Source organism: Idiotropiscis lumnitzeri, chromosome 2, assembly GCF_059441095.1.
Source record: "Idiotropiscis lumnitzeri isolate Australia: NSW breed Sydney's pygmy pipehorse chromosome 2, RoL_Ilum_1.0, whole genome shotgun sequence".
In the NCBI taxonomy this organism is placed as follows: domain Eukaryota; kingdom Metazoa; phylum Chordata; class Actinopteri; order Syngnathiformes; family Syngnathidae; genus Idiotropiscis; species Idiotropiscis lumnitzeri.
In genome coordinates, this window is record NC_142392.1 from 3,730,788 (window position 1) to 3,746,352 (window position 15,565).

The 15,565-nt window shown below is 42.0% G+C and overlaps 2 protein-coding genes and 3 long non-coding RNA genes across 7 annotated transcripts; 1 reads left to right on the forward strand and 4 right to left on the reverse strand.

Annotated features, from left to right (window-relative positions):
• Positions 1–467: 467 nt before the first annotated feature.
• Positions 468–5,430, reverse strand: smo (smoothened, frizzled class receptor). Its single transcript, XM_088288261.1, has 12 exons — positions 4,820–5,430; positions 4,332–4,531; positions 4,048–4,257; positions 3,779–3,951; positions 3,493–3,712; positions 3,229–3,352; positions 3,065–3,157; positions 2,861–2,969; positions 2,547–2,732; positions 2,323–2,471; positions 2,073–2,207; positions 468–1,708 (listed from the first exon to the last, which is right to left on the reverse strand). The coding sequence occupies exons 1-12, from the start codon at positions 5,058–5,060 to the stop codon at positions 1,131–1,133; spliced, it is 2,418 nt and encodes an 805-aa protein (XP_088144387.1). The 5' UTR covers positions 5,061–5,430; the 3' UTR covers positions 468–1,130.
• A 786-nt stretch (positions 5,431–6,216) lies between these two features.
• Positions 6,217–12,309, reverse strand: tspan33a (tetraspanin 33a). The gene is made up of 9 exons (XM_088288985.1): positions 11,402–12,309; positions 9,950–10,257; positions 8,450–8,507; positions 8,233–8,360; positions 8,090–8,164; positions 7,728–7,823; positions 7,527–7,655; positions 7,291–7,449; positions 6,217–7,222 (listed from the first exon to the last, which is right to left on the reverse strand). The coding sequence occupies exons 2-9, from the start codon at positions 10,055–10,057 to the stop codon at positions 7,121–7,123; spliced, it is 855 nt and encodes a 284-aa protein (XP_088145111.1). The 5' UTR covers positions 10,058–10,257; positions 11,402–12,309; the 3' UTR covers positions 6,217–7,120.
• Positions 10,764–12,253, forward strand: LOC148341321 (uncharacterized). Its single transcript, XR_015842362.1, has 4 exons — positions 10,764–10,927; positions 11,080–11,127; positions 11,325–11,392; positions 11,504–12,253. It is a non-coding gene; the product is annotated as an uncharacterized LOC148341321 (long non-coding RNA).
• Positions 12,310–13,066: 757 nt separating the features above from the next.
• LOC148341322 (uncharacterized) lies at positions 13,067–13,793 on the reverse strand. Its single transcript, XR_015842158.1, has 3 exons — positions 13,659–13,793; positions 13,453–13,560; positions 13,067–13,331 (listed from the first exon to the last, which is right to left on the reverse strand). It is a non-coding gene; the product is annotated as an uncharacterized LOC148341322 (long non-coding RNA).
• Positions 13,794–13,856: 63 nt separating this feature from the next.
• LOC148341323 (uncharacterized) lies at positions 13,857–14,603 on the reverse strand. Of its 3 annotated transcripts, none has more exons than XR_015842161.1 (3): positions 14,298–14,549; positions 14,095–14,199; positions 13,857–13,971 (listed from the first exon to the last, which is right to left on the reverse strand). It is a non-coding gene; the product is annotated as an uncharacterized LOC148341323 (long non-coding RNA). The 3 variants fall into 3 exon arrangements; XR_015842159.1 differs by having other exon boundaries at positions 14,092–14,199; XR_015842160.1 differs by lacking the exon at positions 13,857–13,971 and adding an exon at positions 14,579–14,603 and having other exon boundaries at positions 13,998–14,199; positions 14,298–14,452.
• Between the last annotated feature and the right edge of the window lie 962 nt (positions 14,604–15,565).

A 15,565-nucleotide genomic window follows, 5' to 3' on the forward strand; every position in this document is an offset into this window, starting at 1 on the left:
ATTTAATGAGTGGAAGGGGTTTAAACTACAGAATAAAATCACTGGGATGGCTGGTAATAGCTTAATGATGGCCAACTCATGCAAAGTGTACGATTACATTTATTTACATGTAAAAACAGATACAGAATCATAAAAGTGACTTATTTTTAAAACAGTCGTGAGGCAACAAGGGCAAATTGACACAAATAACAGCTGAGAAATCAAAGCGCAAAAACAGAGCTTGGTGCTTTTAAAGGCCCAGAAAAATCAGATTTTTTTTTTTCATTTTATTCGATATTATTTTGGGATTGACCTTAGATCCAATTTAGTTTCATAAACCAGAGCTGCTAATATAAATAATTCTCTAAACGTTTCACAAGAATAGAAGAGAATTCATAGAATTGTGTGTGTGTAAAAAAAAAAAAAAAGGGGGAAATATAACTTCAGCATTATTAGCCCACAGTAACAGGAAGAGAAACATTTTGTATATATAAATCTGTACAAATAATACCCTTTGTGTGATATCTATGAACATCTTATATACATGCTCACATAGAGAGACGTGAAAAAGGAATGCAGTACGTGGATTTTGTGTCAAAATTTAAATACAAGAAAAGGGAATTGAAATATTGCTATGTGCTTTGTGTGATTTTAGAAAAAAAATCATCATTAAAGGAAGAAAAAAAGACAAGAACAACAACTATAGAAACTTTCTAAGACAATAGTGTATTATTTCCTTCTATTATTGAGTGTATTGTAAAAGCAACGTAGATTAAAGTTAGTGCATAAACATTTGGAGAATTTTCAAGCTAAAAAGTGAATGGAGACGATTTAGGAATATGGAAAATAAAGTCATTATTTATGAATGGTTTTATGTTACTGGTAACCTGCCATGAAGATGGGATGATGCTGTTATTTTTTTTCCAGAATATTCTACACAATAATTTTTTTCAAGCCATTTTATAGCTGCCTCATTTGAGTTCCATCATAAAGTTGCCACGGATGTTGGATCGGACTTTGCAGTACAAAAATATTTTTGTTGTTATCCCTTTCCATAAAAATACAAAAAAAAATCTTTGTTTGTAAAAAATAGGTGCACTTAAGTTTTGAAAGTATCCAGCACTTTTTCTTCAGCTCATTGTCAGTGCATCTTAGAAGTCTGATTCAGCGTCCATAAGCTCCGCCTCCATCAAGTTAGTCCGCGAATGGATGGGGCCGTAGCCGACCCGCCGGCCAGCGGGCACCCTCGCCACGTGCGCCATCCGTTCTGACAGCCCCTCCTGGATGCAGAACGAGGAAGTAGGTGGGCAGCGCGGGCCCAGGCCGAGGTCCTCCGGGCGGTCCGAGAACAGGCCGCGACCGTAGCTGCTCCGAGCGCTCTGATGGGGCGGCAAGCGGCACCGCTCGTCGCCAGGCAAAGGCGGAAAGTCCGGGTAGGATCCCGGTAGGACGTCGTCCTCCAGCATTTGCTGTCGTCGTTGCTGCTCCCGCAGGTTGGCCACCAGGCCGGGGTGGCCAGGCAACTTGGGGAGGCGAGGCACCGAGCTGCGGCCAAACTCCCGCTGGGGATACGCCTGGTGGTCCGCCGCCGCCGTCGTCGTCGCCGCCTCTTCTGCGGCTACATGCGCCTCCTTCCTCCTCTTCTTCTTCTTCTTCTTTCGCTTTATCATCTCTGGGGAGATTTCGGCCTCCACCATCCATAACCTGTTCCTCTCCTCAGGGGGCGGAACTATGGATGAAACGCAAAATATGAAATTTAGAGATTTGTTTGTGAACACATTACAATTTTTTTTCAGGTAACTGTGCAATTCATGCGCAAAAATTGAGAACTATGTAGCGTTAAAGTGATTTTTATCATTTCTGTTTTTCTGATTTGTGGGCGTGGCTAAAAGGACATGCGTTGCCCCTCTCCAGTTATTTAGGAGCTTGAGTGTGTTTGTTCGCATCAGTGACATGCTAGCTAAAGTGTTAGCTAGCTAGCTGCTTTTACCTGTAAAGCACAGTGGAGGAAAAAAAAAAAAAAAGTAAAGCACATTGTGAGTGTTTCGGTCACGTGTGGTGAGTCACAATCAAACAACGCCTCAAATTCTCACCCGGCGTTCCTGTGGGTGTGACCGAGATGTCCTGTGGCAAGATGGCGCCCCGCCGAGCCACCATCTTGGTCACGTGCTGCGCCCAAGCCGACGACATGTCATTGGACGGCTCGTTGATGTCGAAGTTGATCCCGGCTAAAGAAATGACCAAGCAAACATTTCGCACCAAAATGTGATCGCATTTCCCGTGTTATTACAACGATCGACCACTAGGTGATACTTTTCCTCAGGATCATCATGAGGTCCTTACCGACCGGTCCGTCGTGTGATAAGGTGTGCATGCTGAAGGATAGCTCCTTCTCCGGGTCTTTGTGCAGCTCCTTCCGCATGGCGAAAGCCTTGGCAATCATCTTGCTCTTCTTGATCCTCTTGGGTTCGTTGTCACTGCGCCCAATGATCCTGAAGGCGGGAAAAAAAAAAATGTGATCATGTACCGTGAAGGAGATGAGAGAGATTTTAACGTGATTGACTTACTTGCACCAAGTGCGCTTCCAAATGAGGATGGTGGCTTTGGTCCACACCCACGTGCTCATGGCGATGCCGGTGCCGAACATGGAGAACAGATTAATTTTCTCCACCATCAAACTGGGCCGGTTCTTAATAGTGCACTCTGGGATCGGCTTGTTGGTCTGGGAAGCGATGGTGACGTTGGCCTCGCACCTGTCGAGCGTATCAAAGCACCTGTTAGGATCTTTAACCGCATGTAGTCTAAGAGCTAAATATTTTGGAGAGTGCTACGTTGTAACGGAATAATTATTGGACAAAAAAGGCGACAAAAAGAAACGTACAGCACATATTCCCGGAAGCTTCTCTCCCACTCGGCTTGGTTGAAGAAGTCGTAGAAGTGGCAGCCAAAGGTGATGAAAACGAAGCCGAAAGCTAAGAAGCCAAATATGCCTGAAAAAAATAAAAATAAATCAAGAACAGAATATTTGGTTTTTGATTGTTTGCATCGTCACACAATGATGGAAACCAGAAAAAAAAAATCCTACCAAGTCTCAGCATTGTCTCATTAATTTTGCTGGCTGCTTTTTCGCTCAGCAGACCTGGATGGTTGCTTTTGATGGAGAACAAGGTCATGACACCTACAAGGACAAAAATTCTCAGCGGACTGGATGAGCGCGTGAGGGTTGAGGACGGGATGGACGGGACTGACCTCGAATGAGAAAGTAGCCACCGACCACAAGCACCACGCCGATGGGCGCCAGCACGAAACCGGCGCGGTATCTGTAGTTCTTGTAGCCGACAAAGCAGATCCCGCTCACTGAGTCGCCATCCACCTACGGGGAAGAATGGAAATCGGTTCATGTTGGATGTTGGTGACAGGAACGATACATTTTCCTTTTCAAATTAAGAGCAAATTAATTAGAACATAGTAGCCAAGCGGTTCCTCCCCCAATTAAGAATGTTCTCGACGTACCTCAGCGATGGCCAAGATGGTGACGGTGAGGACGAAGGGGATGGACCACGTGACCATGTGGAAGTAGGAAGTGCGCCCGGTGAGCGGCTGCTGGGTGGTGCCGAGCGCCTTGAAGGACGTGTGCCAGGCGTACGTCAGCATCACGAACCAAATCACTCCGGACATGAGCGAGTAGTACACGATGATGAAGATGGTCACGCATGATAAGGTCTCGGATGAACTGCGGAGGAAACAAAATGTTTCACTCCCGCGCGCTCTCAGCGGGCGATGCGAGGGGGGGACTTACGAGGGCTCCCCGAGTCTCATGGTGTTGTCGCTCTTGCATACGATCTCGTCGCGGGCGCCGTCCAGGAACTGCGCTAGCCAACCGATGCTGCCCACAAAGAAGCAGGCGTTGATGTAGAAGAGGATGACGGCCGGGTAGCGGTTGGAGTTCTTCCAATCGGCCAGAAATGTGGCCTGAAGACAAACTAGGGTGAGTTTAGGGCTGAAACATTTTGGAAAATATTGGGAATGTTGGATACTCTGGAGCAATTAATTGAAAAGAAAAAGTACCAGGGTGAAGAAGGTACAAAGGAGGGTGATGGTGCCAAAGTAGGCAATGTAGGCGTGCATGTCGTCGTGCTCCTCCTCGGTGAAAAGCGGGTTGTCGCACTGGATGCCGCAGCCTTCCACGTCCTTGTACCAGCTGGACTGGATGTCCGTTTTTACCAGCGGCGCCTCGCACTGACCCGACGTGTTGAACTTCAACTTCTGCACCTCATTCTGCGACACAAAGACAATCCTTAAAAGCAGGATCCGGATTGGCAAAATTGAGGATTCCTCGTCCGTCGACATACCGAGCAGCCCACAGGGAATTTCTCGCATATAAGGAAGTTGGGCCACCCGCGCTCCTGGTCTACGATGCTGCAAGGGCGACGCGTGGCCAGACACAAACTCTGACTTGGCAGCTCCACTCGGCCGTTTTCACACTTGGGCATGTAGACGGCACACAGCAAAGGCTGGATGACGGACCAGCAGCGAGGAGCGTTACGCAGACCTGCAAAATGACATCACAACATCTCATCCTTGTACCACCACAGCGACCCAAATTAAAACACAGTCAATTTAAAAGTTAAACTTTACAACAACTTTAGCGCCTTCAACGTGGTGTGAACCTTGTTGTGACGTCCATTTTCAGGGGACAAAATATAAACGGTCAATTCAAATACAGAAAATGGCCAGCAGGGGGAGTGTGCGTTCTGCAAATTCCCTTTATAAATACAATAGAATCACGTTAAAATCTAGTTAGAGATAAATAATAAGAGTGAAAAGTGTTACAACTCACCAGACCACATGGTCAGCTTCTCAAAAGCCTCCTCTTGCGTGCTGGAGTCTTCTGCCAGCACAAGGGATGTGTGCGTGTACGGCAGAGGTGAGCCCAGGCATGTGTTGTACTTGAGCGCCTCACACGTCGTCGTCGTTTTGCATTTGTCCTCGAATATGGTCGCGTTGTGGGGCAGCTGCACGGCCAGCACGCACAGCATCCCGGACAAGCCAACAAAGGCGCTCCAAACTTGGGAGGACATCTTGGGACCGAGAGGAAGGGGGGTTGAACACGAAGGGGGAGGGAGGCTTAAATCGTGCAAAAATGACGATAAAGTTGGCTGATTTAGTAGAGCGATTGTTGTCGAGGTTCAAAATGCATGTTTCTTTCAGTTCCGCTTCTTTACTGAAAGATCCTAAAAGATGAGCACAAGTTTAAGGACGATCCAAAGTTTTTCCTTCGCGAACCCCTCCGTGCTTTTTTCCCTTTGGCTCCTCTTCAAATTCCATCGTTAGAGGGCGGTAAAGAAATCCCAAAACGTGGATAAAATGATCAAACTCGACAATGTGAGGACACAAAAAGTTAGTGGTTGGGGTTTATTCGGTGGGAAAATGTTGAGAAAGTTGCGGATTCGCCCTCCCCCCCACATCCCCAAAATCTGAAAAAGTGTAACTGGAGCTCCAACTGGCAATGCGCATGCGCCACCCACTTTTTCTCCTGCTCGGTGCACCCCCCCCCCATTCTCCTCCTCCTCATCCCATCTTCTGTTTTTATTTTTTTTAAGTAAATGCACCTATTTATCTGATGATTCCAAGGGTGGCAATGTCACGTGGTCCCAGTGAGACGCCCTCACAGTTTTCCAACTTGTCTTAGGAATTTTCACGGAGCAAAACCTAAAATCCCATCACCCATCCCCCATCTGCTCATACGGGGGGGGGGGGACGTGCCTTATGGCAGGAATATCATGCATACAGTACATCATTTCATTTTTCCCATTAAAAAAATAAAGATTAAATAAAAATAATACCTACAGAACACAACTATGAATACAAAAATCAATTCTATAAATGTTTATTTTGATTGATTTATTTAAGATGGAACCGCATATGAAAATCTGTTCTCAAAGGCCGTGTGCGTCAGTGTGAGTGTCTGGGCCTCCTTACTACCTCCTCCGACTTGAGGACGCAGACGCAGATGGAAAAAAAACAGGACCACACACAAAGTGAAATCCAGGCAACTCTCCCTCGCGCGCATGCGCGCACACACACGCACAGTCCTTAAGAGTGTAGGCGTAACATGGACTAGTCATGTTTAGATAGAGTTGCAAATGTTTTGATTGGCCCGCTGGAGTGTTTGAGGGCGTTTTCGTTTTTTTTTCAATATTCTGCACGCAATATTTAAACATAATGACGTCAGTATTCGGAACCAAGTTTATTCAGTCAAGAAATGACTTTGTAGTAACTTTCAATAACCATACAAGGCGGTTTTTGTTGTTGTCACATAGCACAGTAAAACACTGAAATCTGTTTAAAACTTTTTTTCAGATATGTAACACAAAGGGAACTTTTAAATACAAAGTCAAATTCCAAAAGTTTCAAAACACTCACGTAAGATGAAATGAAAATCCTCTTGACTTGTTAATATTGTCGTAACAAAAACTTCTATTAAAAATAAAGTCTGCAAAAATAACTTTTCCTTTTTACACAAATGCAGCATCATGGACGCCAACGTTAACACACAAGTGCGCATGCTTGTCGCTCATGCTCAATAAACAACGGAGAAGTTCGAAAGACATGCACACAAACGCAAAAAATACGATACATTGTATGAGTTAACATCTTGAGCGAGATGAAAGTAGAGAAAACATATTTTCGATAACGACAGCAGTGGACATTTACCAAAGTGTGGGTAAATGCGCAAGAAAATCCAGCAGATGGCGCTGTATTAAATTAACTCACAAACCGTATGAGTTTATATATAGTTGAAGTCAAAGGCAACAAACTTCGATAAAATGTTAAATTGGGCAATTCAACAACTTACTGACCCTTGTATTAACCTCCAACTTATAAACAACTAAGCAAATTGAAGAAAACAAGTAGATTGCTTTGTTTTGCTAACTAACATTGTTGCCATAAATGTAAATAATTTATATTTCAAAGTTGTCTCAACTGCTGTTTTAACACCCCCAAGAAAAACAAGTTGTTTTTTTTTTTTTCCGTAACAGTCTATATCTATATTTACCAGTTCCTTAACGTTAAGTTCGAGAGAAGAGGTCAAAAGGCTTGCGGGTGTCACATGTGCGAAAAGCTCCGTTCCGATTGATCATCTCCACGGGTCGGTGCGGTGTTTGAGGTTGTAGTTCTGCAGCTCAATCTGGTCTTTGATTTGGCTGATGAGAACCTGAGAGAGCAGGATGCCCACCAGCTGCAAAAGGCCGCCATTGTTAGCCCAATGTTTTTCGCGCGTGTGTGTGTGTGTGTGTGTGGTCCCACCTGAGGGATGGCCAGCCCCAGTGCGATGCCTCCTAACAAGAAAAGGTTACTGTGGATCCAGTCGACCACTTTGTCGATGCAACCGTTGGTGTGGATGGTGTTGCCGGCTTTGATGTATTCCACTACCTGCATGCCTTGCCCGCACATGGTGTTAATCACCTCCACCCCCCCACAAACATGCATAAAGTTGATGAACGCTCTCTAGAAAATAGAGGATAAATATAAATAGATGGAACCTTTTCTTTGGTGATGATGCAACAGGAGAAAGGCACAGAGCAGCGTTCCCGACTGGGGTTGTTGTCAGTGCAGTTGAAGTACATGTTCATGGACCAGTCGGTGTAGGTTACAGCTCCACAGCAGCTAAACTGAAGGCATGTGATGATGATGTTTTTTTTTTTTTTTTACAGAATTAAAAACGGTGTGTGGTAGTGACTGACTTCTTTCTGGCCAAAGTCGATGAGGTTCTGAAGGTCAATGTCGTCTCGGTAGTGAACGATGGCGTTGTTGATCATTTCACTCACTTTGTTACGGGCCTGTGAAAAAAACAAAAAAACTTTATTAGTTGGCTTGAAAGAAATACCGAGATAGCATAAAAACATGCAATGACATGTCATGACATAAAATAACCAACAGAGGGCGACATATCTTTATTGCCTCTCAGTGCGTTGAGCTTGACGTGAAATTTGACCTGGCTTGTAACCCCAAATACTTTCAACTCAAATCATCTTTTCCCTTTTAAATGAATGGAGATGCCATTAATCAAATTATAACAAAACAAAAAATAAATCATTTATTTTACCTTATCAGAGAAGATGAATCCCAGCACCCCAGCCGCCAACTGAAGCAGGAAGATGATCGTCAGACTGATGCAAAACTGCAAAGAATGAACAAAGTGAGCTACTCTGCTTCCCAAAGTCTCCGTCCAACAAAATGGCGACCCACGAACTGCAGCAGGCAAATGTTCTCCCGCAGCGAGCCCACGCAGCCGCAGAAAGTGATGATAAACATGAGGACGCCGACCGCCAGCAGCATCATGGCCGGGTCCACGGCGAGACACGCCAACGCCGTCCCTATGGAATGAGAAGAAAAGCACCATCATGAGTTGGATTTGTGCGACATGTTTGATGAGCGACCACACGCCGAAAACATGACGGCTTACCGGCATGCTTCTCGATGCGGGCGTACACACCAATAGCTATCATGGCCAAGGCGATGAGCTGCACAACAACGACACATGCGGAGAATCTTAATGACACACTTTACAACTTCATTCAGCAAAAGAAACGTGACGTGAGTAGCTTGTGTTCATACTTGTCCTGGGAGTGGTGCCATTGACGAAAACACTTAAAAGAACAACAGTTTGATTTACGCTCGCAGCCAATGTTCATTTTGCTTCTAAAAATAAGGCCTCTTTTTATTTGTATTGAATTTGAGTTTATCACAGAATGATGTGGATCCAGTTACTGCACTAACGCGCCGTGACTCACTGGTTCTCTTTGTTTGTGTGAAGAAACCTGAACTCTCCATTTTGTCAGCGCTGAAAAAGTGAAACATTTTGCACTATTACAGTGCAACAGTGATGGTTTATGTGAGGCCGCACAGGGGAAGAGGCTTTTTTTTTTTTAAATATGAGAAATTATTTTCCAGGTCTTAATTGCATGACATGTCAATCGTTGGTGTTTGCACGGGGGAATTTGCGCCCTCTTGTGGAAGTGATGCAGGTGAGGGTCTTGAATAATGATATAATTTCTCCAATACATTTGTGAGTTTCTCCCCTTCTGCTGTTGCTGTAGTCATTTTTTTCAAAATATTTGAGGCGTCACTGATGATGTAGTGATACATGAGACTGACTTTGGTGTGCGAGTGAATGGTTAACTACAGTAATAATAGCTTCGGATTTTGGGGGGAATTATTATGGTTAGTTTATTTTTTTTCCAGAGTGGGTTTGTTTGTTTTCATTGGCCTGTATTATTTCCTGAAAATGCTTCATTTTAGTTTTGTTTTTATTATTTATTTTATTTGATTTTTCAGGGCATGCAGTTATACCCCAAAGATGTAAACGAAGCACATGTTTGCTATAATTACTGAATTTTAAAATATGAGATACAATCTTTGCCAAAAGCACTGTCTATGTGTACGCGTGATTATCCTATATGTGAAATTCCGTCGAGTGCCAGGGGCAAGTGCAACAACATCTGCACATTCCACGCTTCAGGTTTTTACACATTCTCATCTTGTCCATGCACGACCTGCAGCCGCACACTCATGCTAGGTGTTATATAAATGTCTCATTCTAAACCAGTGACTGTGTTCATTTTGTGTGCATATTTCCACGGAGTTTACTCTGGAATCCAAATCTACTTAAAGTGAACATGGATTTGGACTTTGGTTTGTTTAGAACGGTGCCGCTCTGTTTCTCTTTAAAAAACAATTATTTACTTTTAGCTGCCACACTGCTGTGGTCATGTGATCGGTTGAACTTTTGTGGACATTCAACGGCACGTTTAAAGTGTGAGTTACTTGGCAAAATGCGGAAATTTAAATTCACCAGAGACTTCATTAAGTGCATAACGCTCAGCTTTAATTCTTTGATATTTTGACCGTTTCTTGGAGCGAAATTGGCTCCCCAACCAACATATTTGAAAACCAACAGACTCACCCAGAAGAGGAAATTAAAGAAGAAGAGAAGATATTTGACCACGGGGCTGACAAAGGAGAAGTCCTCGTCGTAATGTCCAGGTGTGTTTCTTCCACGGCTCCCACACATGGCGTCATGCAAACATCAGATTTAGGGGTGCAAGTGCCTCCATGAAGGTGTGGAGAGTCTATTTGCTTCCGAGAGGGACGTACTCACACTGCTGGGAAAATCGCAACCTCTGACACAGAGGGGGCGGGTCTCCAATGTCGCGTGTATCCCGTCCCGTCTCTCGTGGGTGCAGCATTGTATCTTGAGTTTGTGTACGTGGTCTGTCATCGTAGATGGACATGTAAAAATAGATGCCATTAAACATTTAAAAAAATCCCGGTGAACCGGCAAAGCAATTTTCTACCTGCCATTTGTCGCCCATTCACCTTTGAACTTTCTCGGCCACCTAACCGTAAATCAACGGGCATGCGTCAACAAGCTAAGAGTTTTTTTCAGCCAGGTCGGCTGCTGTCCTACCTAATAATAATAATAATAATAATAAATGCATTTATTAGACCACCTGGCATGAAACTATTTTATCATCTATAGTACTTGCGGAAACGGCCCCTTCATAACTCGATAGACGCTTTAAAGCCTCAAAATCATGAATTCAATGTTTTGCTTTGTCTTTTTTCTTTTTAAATTTGTTAGGAAGTTGCGATATTATACTGGACCCTCGTTTTTATGCATGTTCGAAATAAATTGTATCTAATTAAAAAAAAAATCAAAATTAAAAAATTGACCCGGAAGTTAAAGTGCCACATGAACCGGAAATGGAGTATTATTTTGTTTGACCGACACCTGAGCGTAAACATTGTTTTGTGTGCTTCAAACAAATAAGCAAAGTTAGTAGTTAGTAAGCCATCTAGTTACCTTAATTTAATATTAGAGGCGTCCACAATGAAAGAATGTCGTTCCACGACGGCTGTGGACATGTCGTACATTGTTCAGGTAACGTGCTAAACTTGACGTTTTCAGTTTGAGTTTAATTGGCTACGAGGTGACACTGCTTTGCTCACAAATACAACATGAAGGTGAAAAGTGAACAATAGTTTGTCTGAATTAACATTGCTCACTGCTTTTGGTTTTTTTTTATATGACAGCATGCTGGAGATTTGGCGTCAACAGATGGAAAATGCTGTTGGACATGTGTGAGTACATAATTGACATTTTTCACAGTTTTTAACCCAAGTGCAATGTGTTACTCAACTACAATCAGCAAACAATTCTGAGCATTCTTTTAAATATCACTGATGTTGGCAAAGTTATCAATAAATACAATAAATGTTATTTAAAAAAAAAAAAGAAACGTTTTTTTAACTTCGTCCAAATTAATGTCATTTAAAAGTCGAGAAGAGCGACCCTCTGGCCCCATCTAGTGGACAAAAGAAGGGAAACCAACTTCAGCGTGATAAGGTGAAGTACCTTTTTGAATCTGGACTGCTGTGGCTGAAGCTTTTGGGGGACTGAAAAAAAGTTTAAAAAAAAAATCTACCAAGTGTTCATGTGAGCCATTTTGTTTTGCAGGGTGCTCCAGCCCGGAAGATAACAGCCGGCCTTCCTCGTATGCCACCATCTTGGTCCACCAGCTGTCATGACTCAATACTCACCAAATTAAAAAGAAAAAAAGGGACGTCGAGGAAAACTGCAACAGAAACCCATATTAATATTTTTCAATAAGCAAAATAAGGTTTTGTAGTGTAGCACAGAACAGCACAAGTTGACTTTAGAAATCAATACATTTTGGGCATGGAGTAAATGTTCCCACCTGAATCAAGAGCTATATGCTAAAAAAAAAAGTTTAAATTGCATAATGGTGCGTGGGTGTTTGTGTCTCACTAGTGAAGAGAGCCGAGATGAGCTGCACACCATCTTGATGATCTGCAAGATAACTGAAACGTGAAATTAAACGAGAGCAACAAGAAATTGTCAAGAAGCCACGTTGAAAAAGATAAGCGGGTTAAGCCATTTTGGTTTGGAGCGGCCATTTTTTTTTAACTTCACACCTGTGGACAGAAATGAGAATTATTCACAAAGCTATACTTGATTAATTCGGTTAAATTACAAAATGTTGGCAGTGCCCCTTCAACCAAATTGAGCTTTTCTCCAGATGCTGTAAAGTGTTTGAGCTTGTTTAAGTGTAAATGTTTATCAGTAATTTAAAAAGCAGATGAAGTAGTGCAAACATTTCAGATAGCAAGCTGGTGTCGTGTTAGCACAAAAAAAGGGTTAAGACGGTACTTAACCGTTTGCAAACTTAGTTTGCATTTTGAAGATAAAAGAACGTTAAATGTTCCTCTTTGTCAAAATGCGTGGAGAGCAGCAGCAGAGACGACGGACGCTGTCAGGTAAGTTAAGTAAGACCAGCTGTCAATTAGTCACGTGTTAAATAGGTTTCCCGTGAGGACGTAAAAAAACTGAAGTAAAAAGAAAATTGTTGACGTGTCCATAAACTGGCTTTGAACAAAGTCGAGAATAGGAGGAACGCGTTGCAATCGTGGCGTTAACACACTGCACTATTTGAGGACAAGTGTTGAGTAAACTTTTAGTCAATTTTATCCAATATCTATACTAGGGCAATGGTCCACCAGTAAATACGAATGAACGCTATGGCGATTTCAAAGTTGTATAGTCGTACGGTTTACGACGCTGTTTAATAAATAGAATTTGTTGGTTCGATCCCAGCCGTAATCTTCATTTATTTACGTGGTTGATGCACACGGTGGGAATCGAACTCTGACAGCCAGGTCCGGAACCAAACTCTTATACCACTCGACCATCAGATTTGGGAACCGGCGAAATTTTTACTTGTATTTATTGGGAACAACGGATCACGCGATAGGTGACTGCAAGTTCAAATTGCTACTCCATTGAGAATTGCTCAGCGACTTCATGGTAAATAAGATGGGCAAGTGGTGAAAAAAAGCTTAACTTACAATACAACTTAAGACCAAGTGTTTGGTCTCTCAAATTTGTAATTTAAAGACAATTCCTCGTGACTAGATTGAACCATACGATTTGAGAAATTGTATTTGTTATTCTGAGTCACTCTGTATTAGAGACGTGTGGTGTCACAAATAGGCAGCGTAGTTTGTCATTTATGCTTTATTAAAACACAAAACAAATGAAGACAGGTTCACATATACAACCATTGTTTTTTACGTCATACAAGGAACTTTTACAACTCGAATAAAAAAACTAAACATTTTGGACGGAAGTTCCCGCAGTTGTAGTTTCTTCAATTCGCCACGGGAGGGCGATATTCCAATGCAATCCGTGTTTGAGACGTTAAAATCAAGTTTTTTTTCCAACGACGAAATCTTTGGTCGTGTTTATCACCTCCTCTTGCACATACCTAAAACCAAAAGTTTCTCCAACGACCATGATTTTTTACATCATACAACGAACATTTACAACTCAAATAAAAAAAAACCAGTTTGGCTCGTAGGTACGTAGTTGTAGTTACTCCAATTTACCACGTGAGGGCGATATTCCAATGCAATCCGTGTTTGAGACGATAAAATCAAGTTTTTTTTCCAAGGACGAAATCTTCGGTCGTGTTCATCACCTCCTCTTGCACATACCTAAAACCAAAAGTTTCCCAAAAGACCATGGTTTTTTTTACATCATACAACAAACTTTTACAACTCAAATAAAAAAAAAACAGTTCGGCCGGAGTTACCATAGTTGTAGTTACATCAATTTGCCACGGGAGGGCGATATTCCAATGCAATCCGTGTTTGAGACGTTAAAATCAAGTTTTTCTTCCAACGACGAAATCTTTGGTCGTGTTCATCACCTCCTCTTGCACATACCTAAAACCAAAAGTTTCTCCAAAGACCATGATTTTTTACATCATACAACGAACATTTACAACTCAAATAAGCCACGAGAGGGCGATATTCCAATGCAATCCGTGTTTGAGACGTTAAAATCAAGTTTTTTTTCCAACGACGAAATCTTTGGTCGTGTTTATCACCTCCTCTTGCACATACCTAAAACCAAAAGTTTCTCCAACGACCATGATTTTTTACATCATACAACGGACATTTACAACTCAAATAAAAAAAAACAGTTTGGCTCGTAGGTACGTAGTTGTAGTTACTCCAATTTACCACATGAGGGCGATATTCCAATGCAATCCGTGTTTGAGACGATAAAATCAAGTTTTTTTTCCAAGGACGAAATCTTCGGTCGTGTTCATCACCTCCTCTTGCACATACCTAAAACCAAAAGTTTCCCAAAAGACCATGGTTTTTTTTACATCATACAACAAACTTTTACAACTCAAATAAAAAAAAAACAGTTCGGCCGGAGTTACCATAGTTGTAGTTACATCAATTTGCCACGGGAGGGCGATATTCCAATGCAATCCGTGTTTGAGACGTGATAAATCAAGTTTTTTTTCCAACGACGAAATCTTTGGTCGTGTTTATCACCTCCAATTGCATCCGAAAGTCTCGACTACTATCAAACCTATTTGGTTGATTATCACATATATGACAGAAAAGTTAATTTACCCTCATTCGGCTTCCAGAAACTCTGATTTACGACACGTTTTTAACTAAATAAGACGTTCGATATGTTTTGACAGGAACTTACCTGGTGACTTCCGCATGGAAGCGTCATTACATCGCGAGAGCTGGGCGAATTCACGCGGAGGGTTATGTTGCTTTCTAGTTCTGGGGAATATCCGTTTGTTTTTTTACAAAACATTGACAGAAAAGGGTCATTTTTAAAACGTGTTAATGAAAAACTGAACGAACTAAATTTAGCAATATCAAGAAATAAAGTGGGCATACTTTAATAAGGTGTATTAATGACACGTGGAAGAAACAAGAGATCATGAAGAAGACCACTCTAGGAAATGCAATTTATTTGCAATTTTTTTTAATAACATCATTCCTCAGATAAAAATGCAATGTTACAGGAATATACATCAGATATTAATTTAAAACTTGCTTTCAAGGGACCATACAGTCTAAATATACTTTTTCCATTTTTGTTTTTTATTTACTGGTAGCGTGCGTTATAAGCAAGACAGACTCTGTCACCAATGACAGACTGACAACTTACAGATACAAACTGTACACGACTTATTTACAAATCAAATTTTTTCTTGTTTTTTTCTGTGTTACTTTTTTTTGGAAAATAGGAGTAGAAAAAGTGATTGAATTAATATTCTGATTTAATTTGTATATTCTTTCCCTTTTCTAGAGTCTAAAATGAAAGGAAAGAAACAACATAGAAAAAGAAGAAAGTTTGCGTCAAAGTGTGAGACCATGCAGCCGTAACCAAGGCGACTAAGTGATGTCGGCCAATGAAAAGCCCTCACGCGACAGAAGGGGTGTGGCTTGTGTCATCCCTCACCAGTTCAACACTCTCTCATTTTGTTTGTGACAATAAAACATGGTGATGTCATCCAATACTACACGTGAATAATTGGTCTTTGAACGCCTCTCGGCACAATTCCCAGCTGAGGAGAAGACAAAAAACAACCCTGCGAGAGAGTTTTCTTCCTGTCACTAAAGTAAAGGCTCATTAAAGCTGCACACACACAAACACACACACTCGTATACATACATGCTC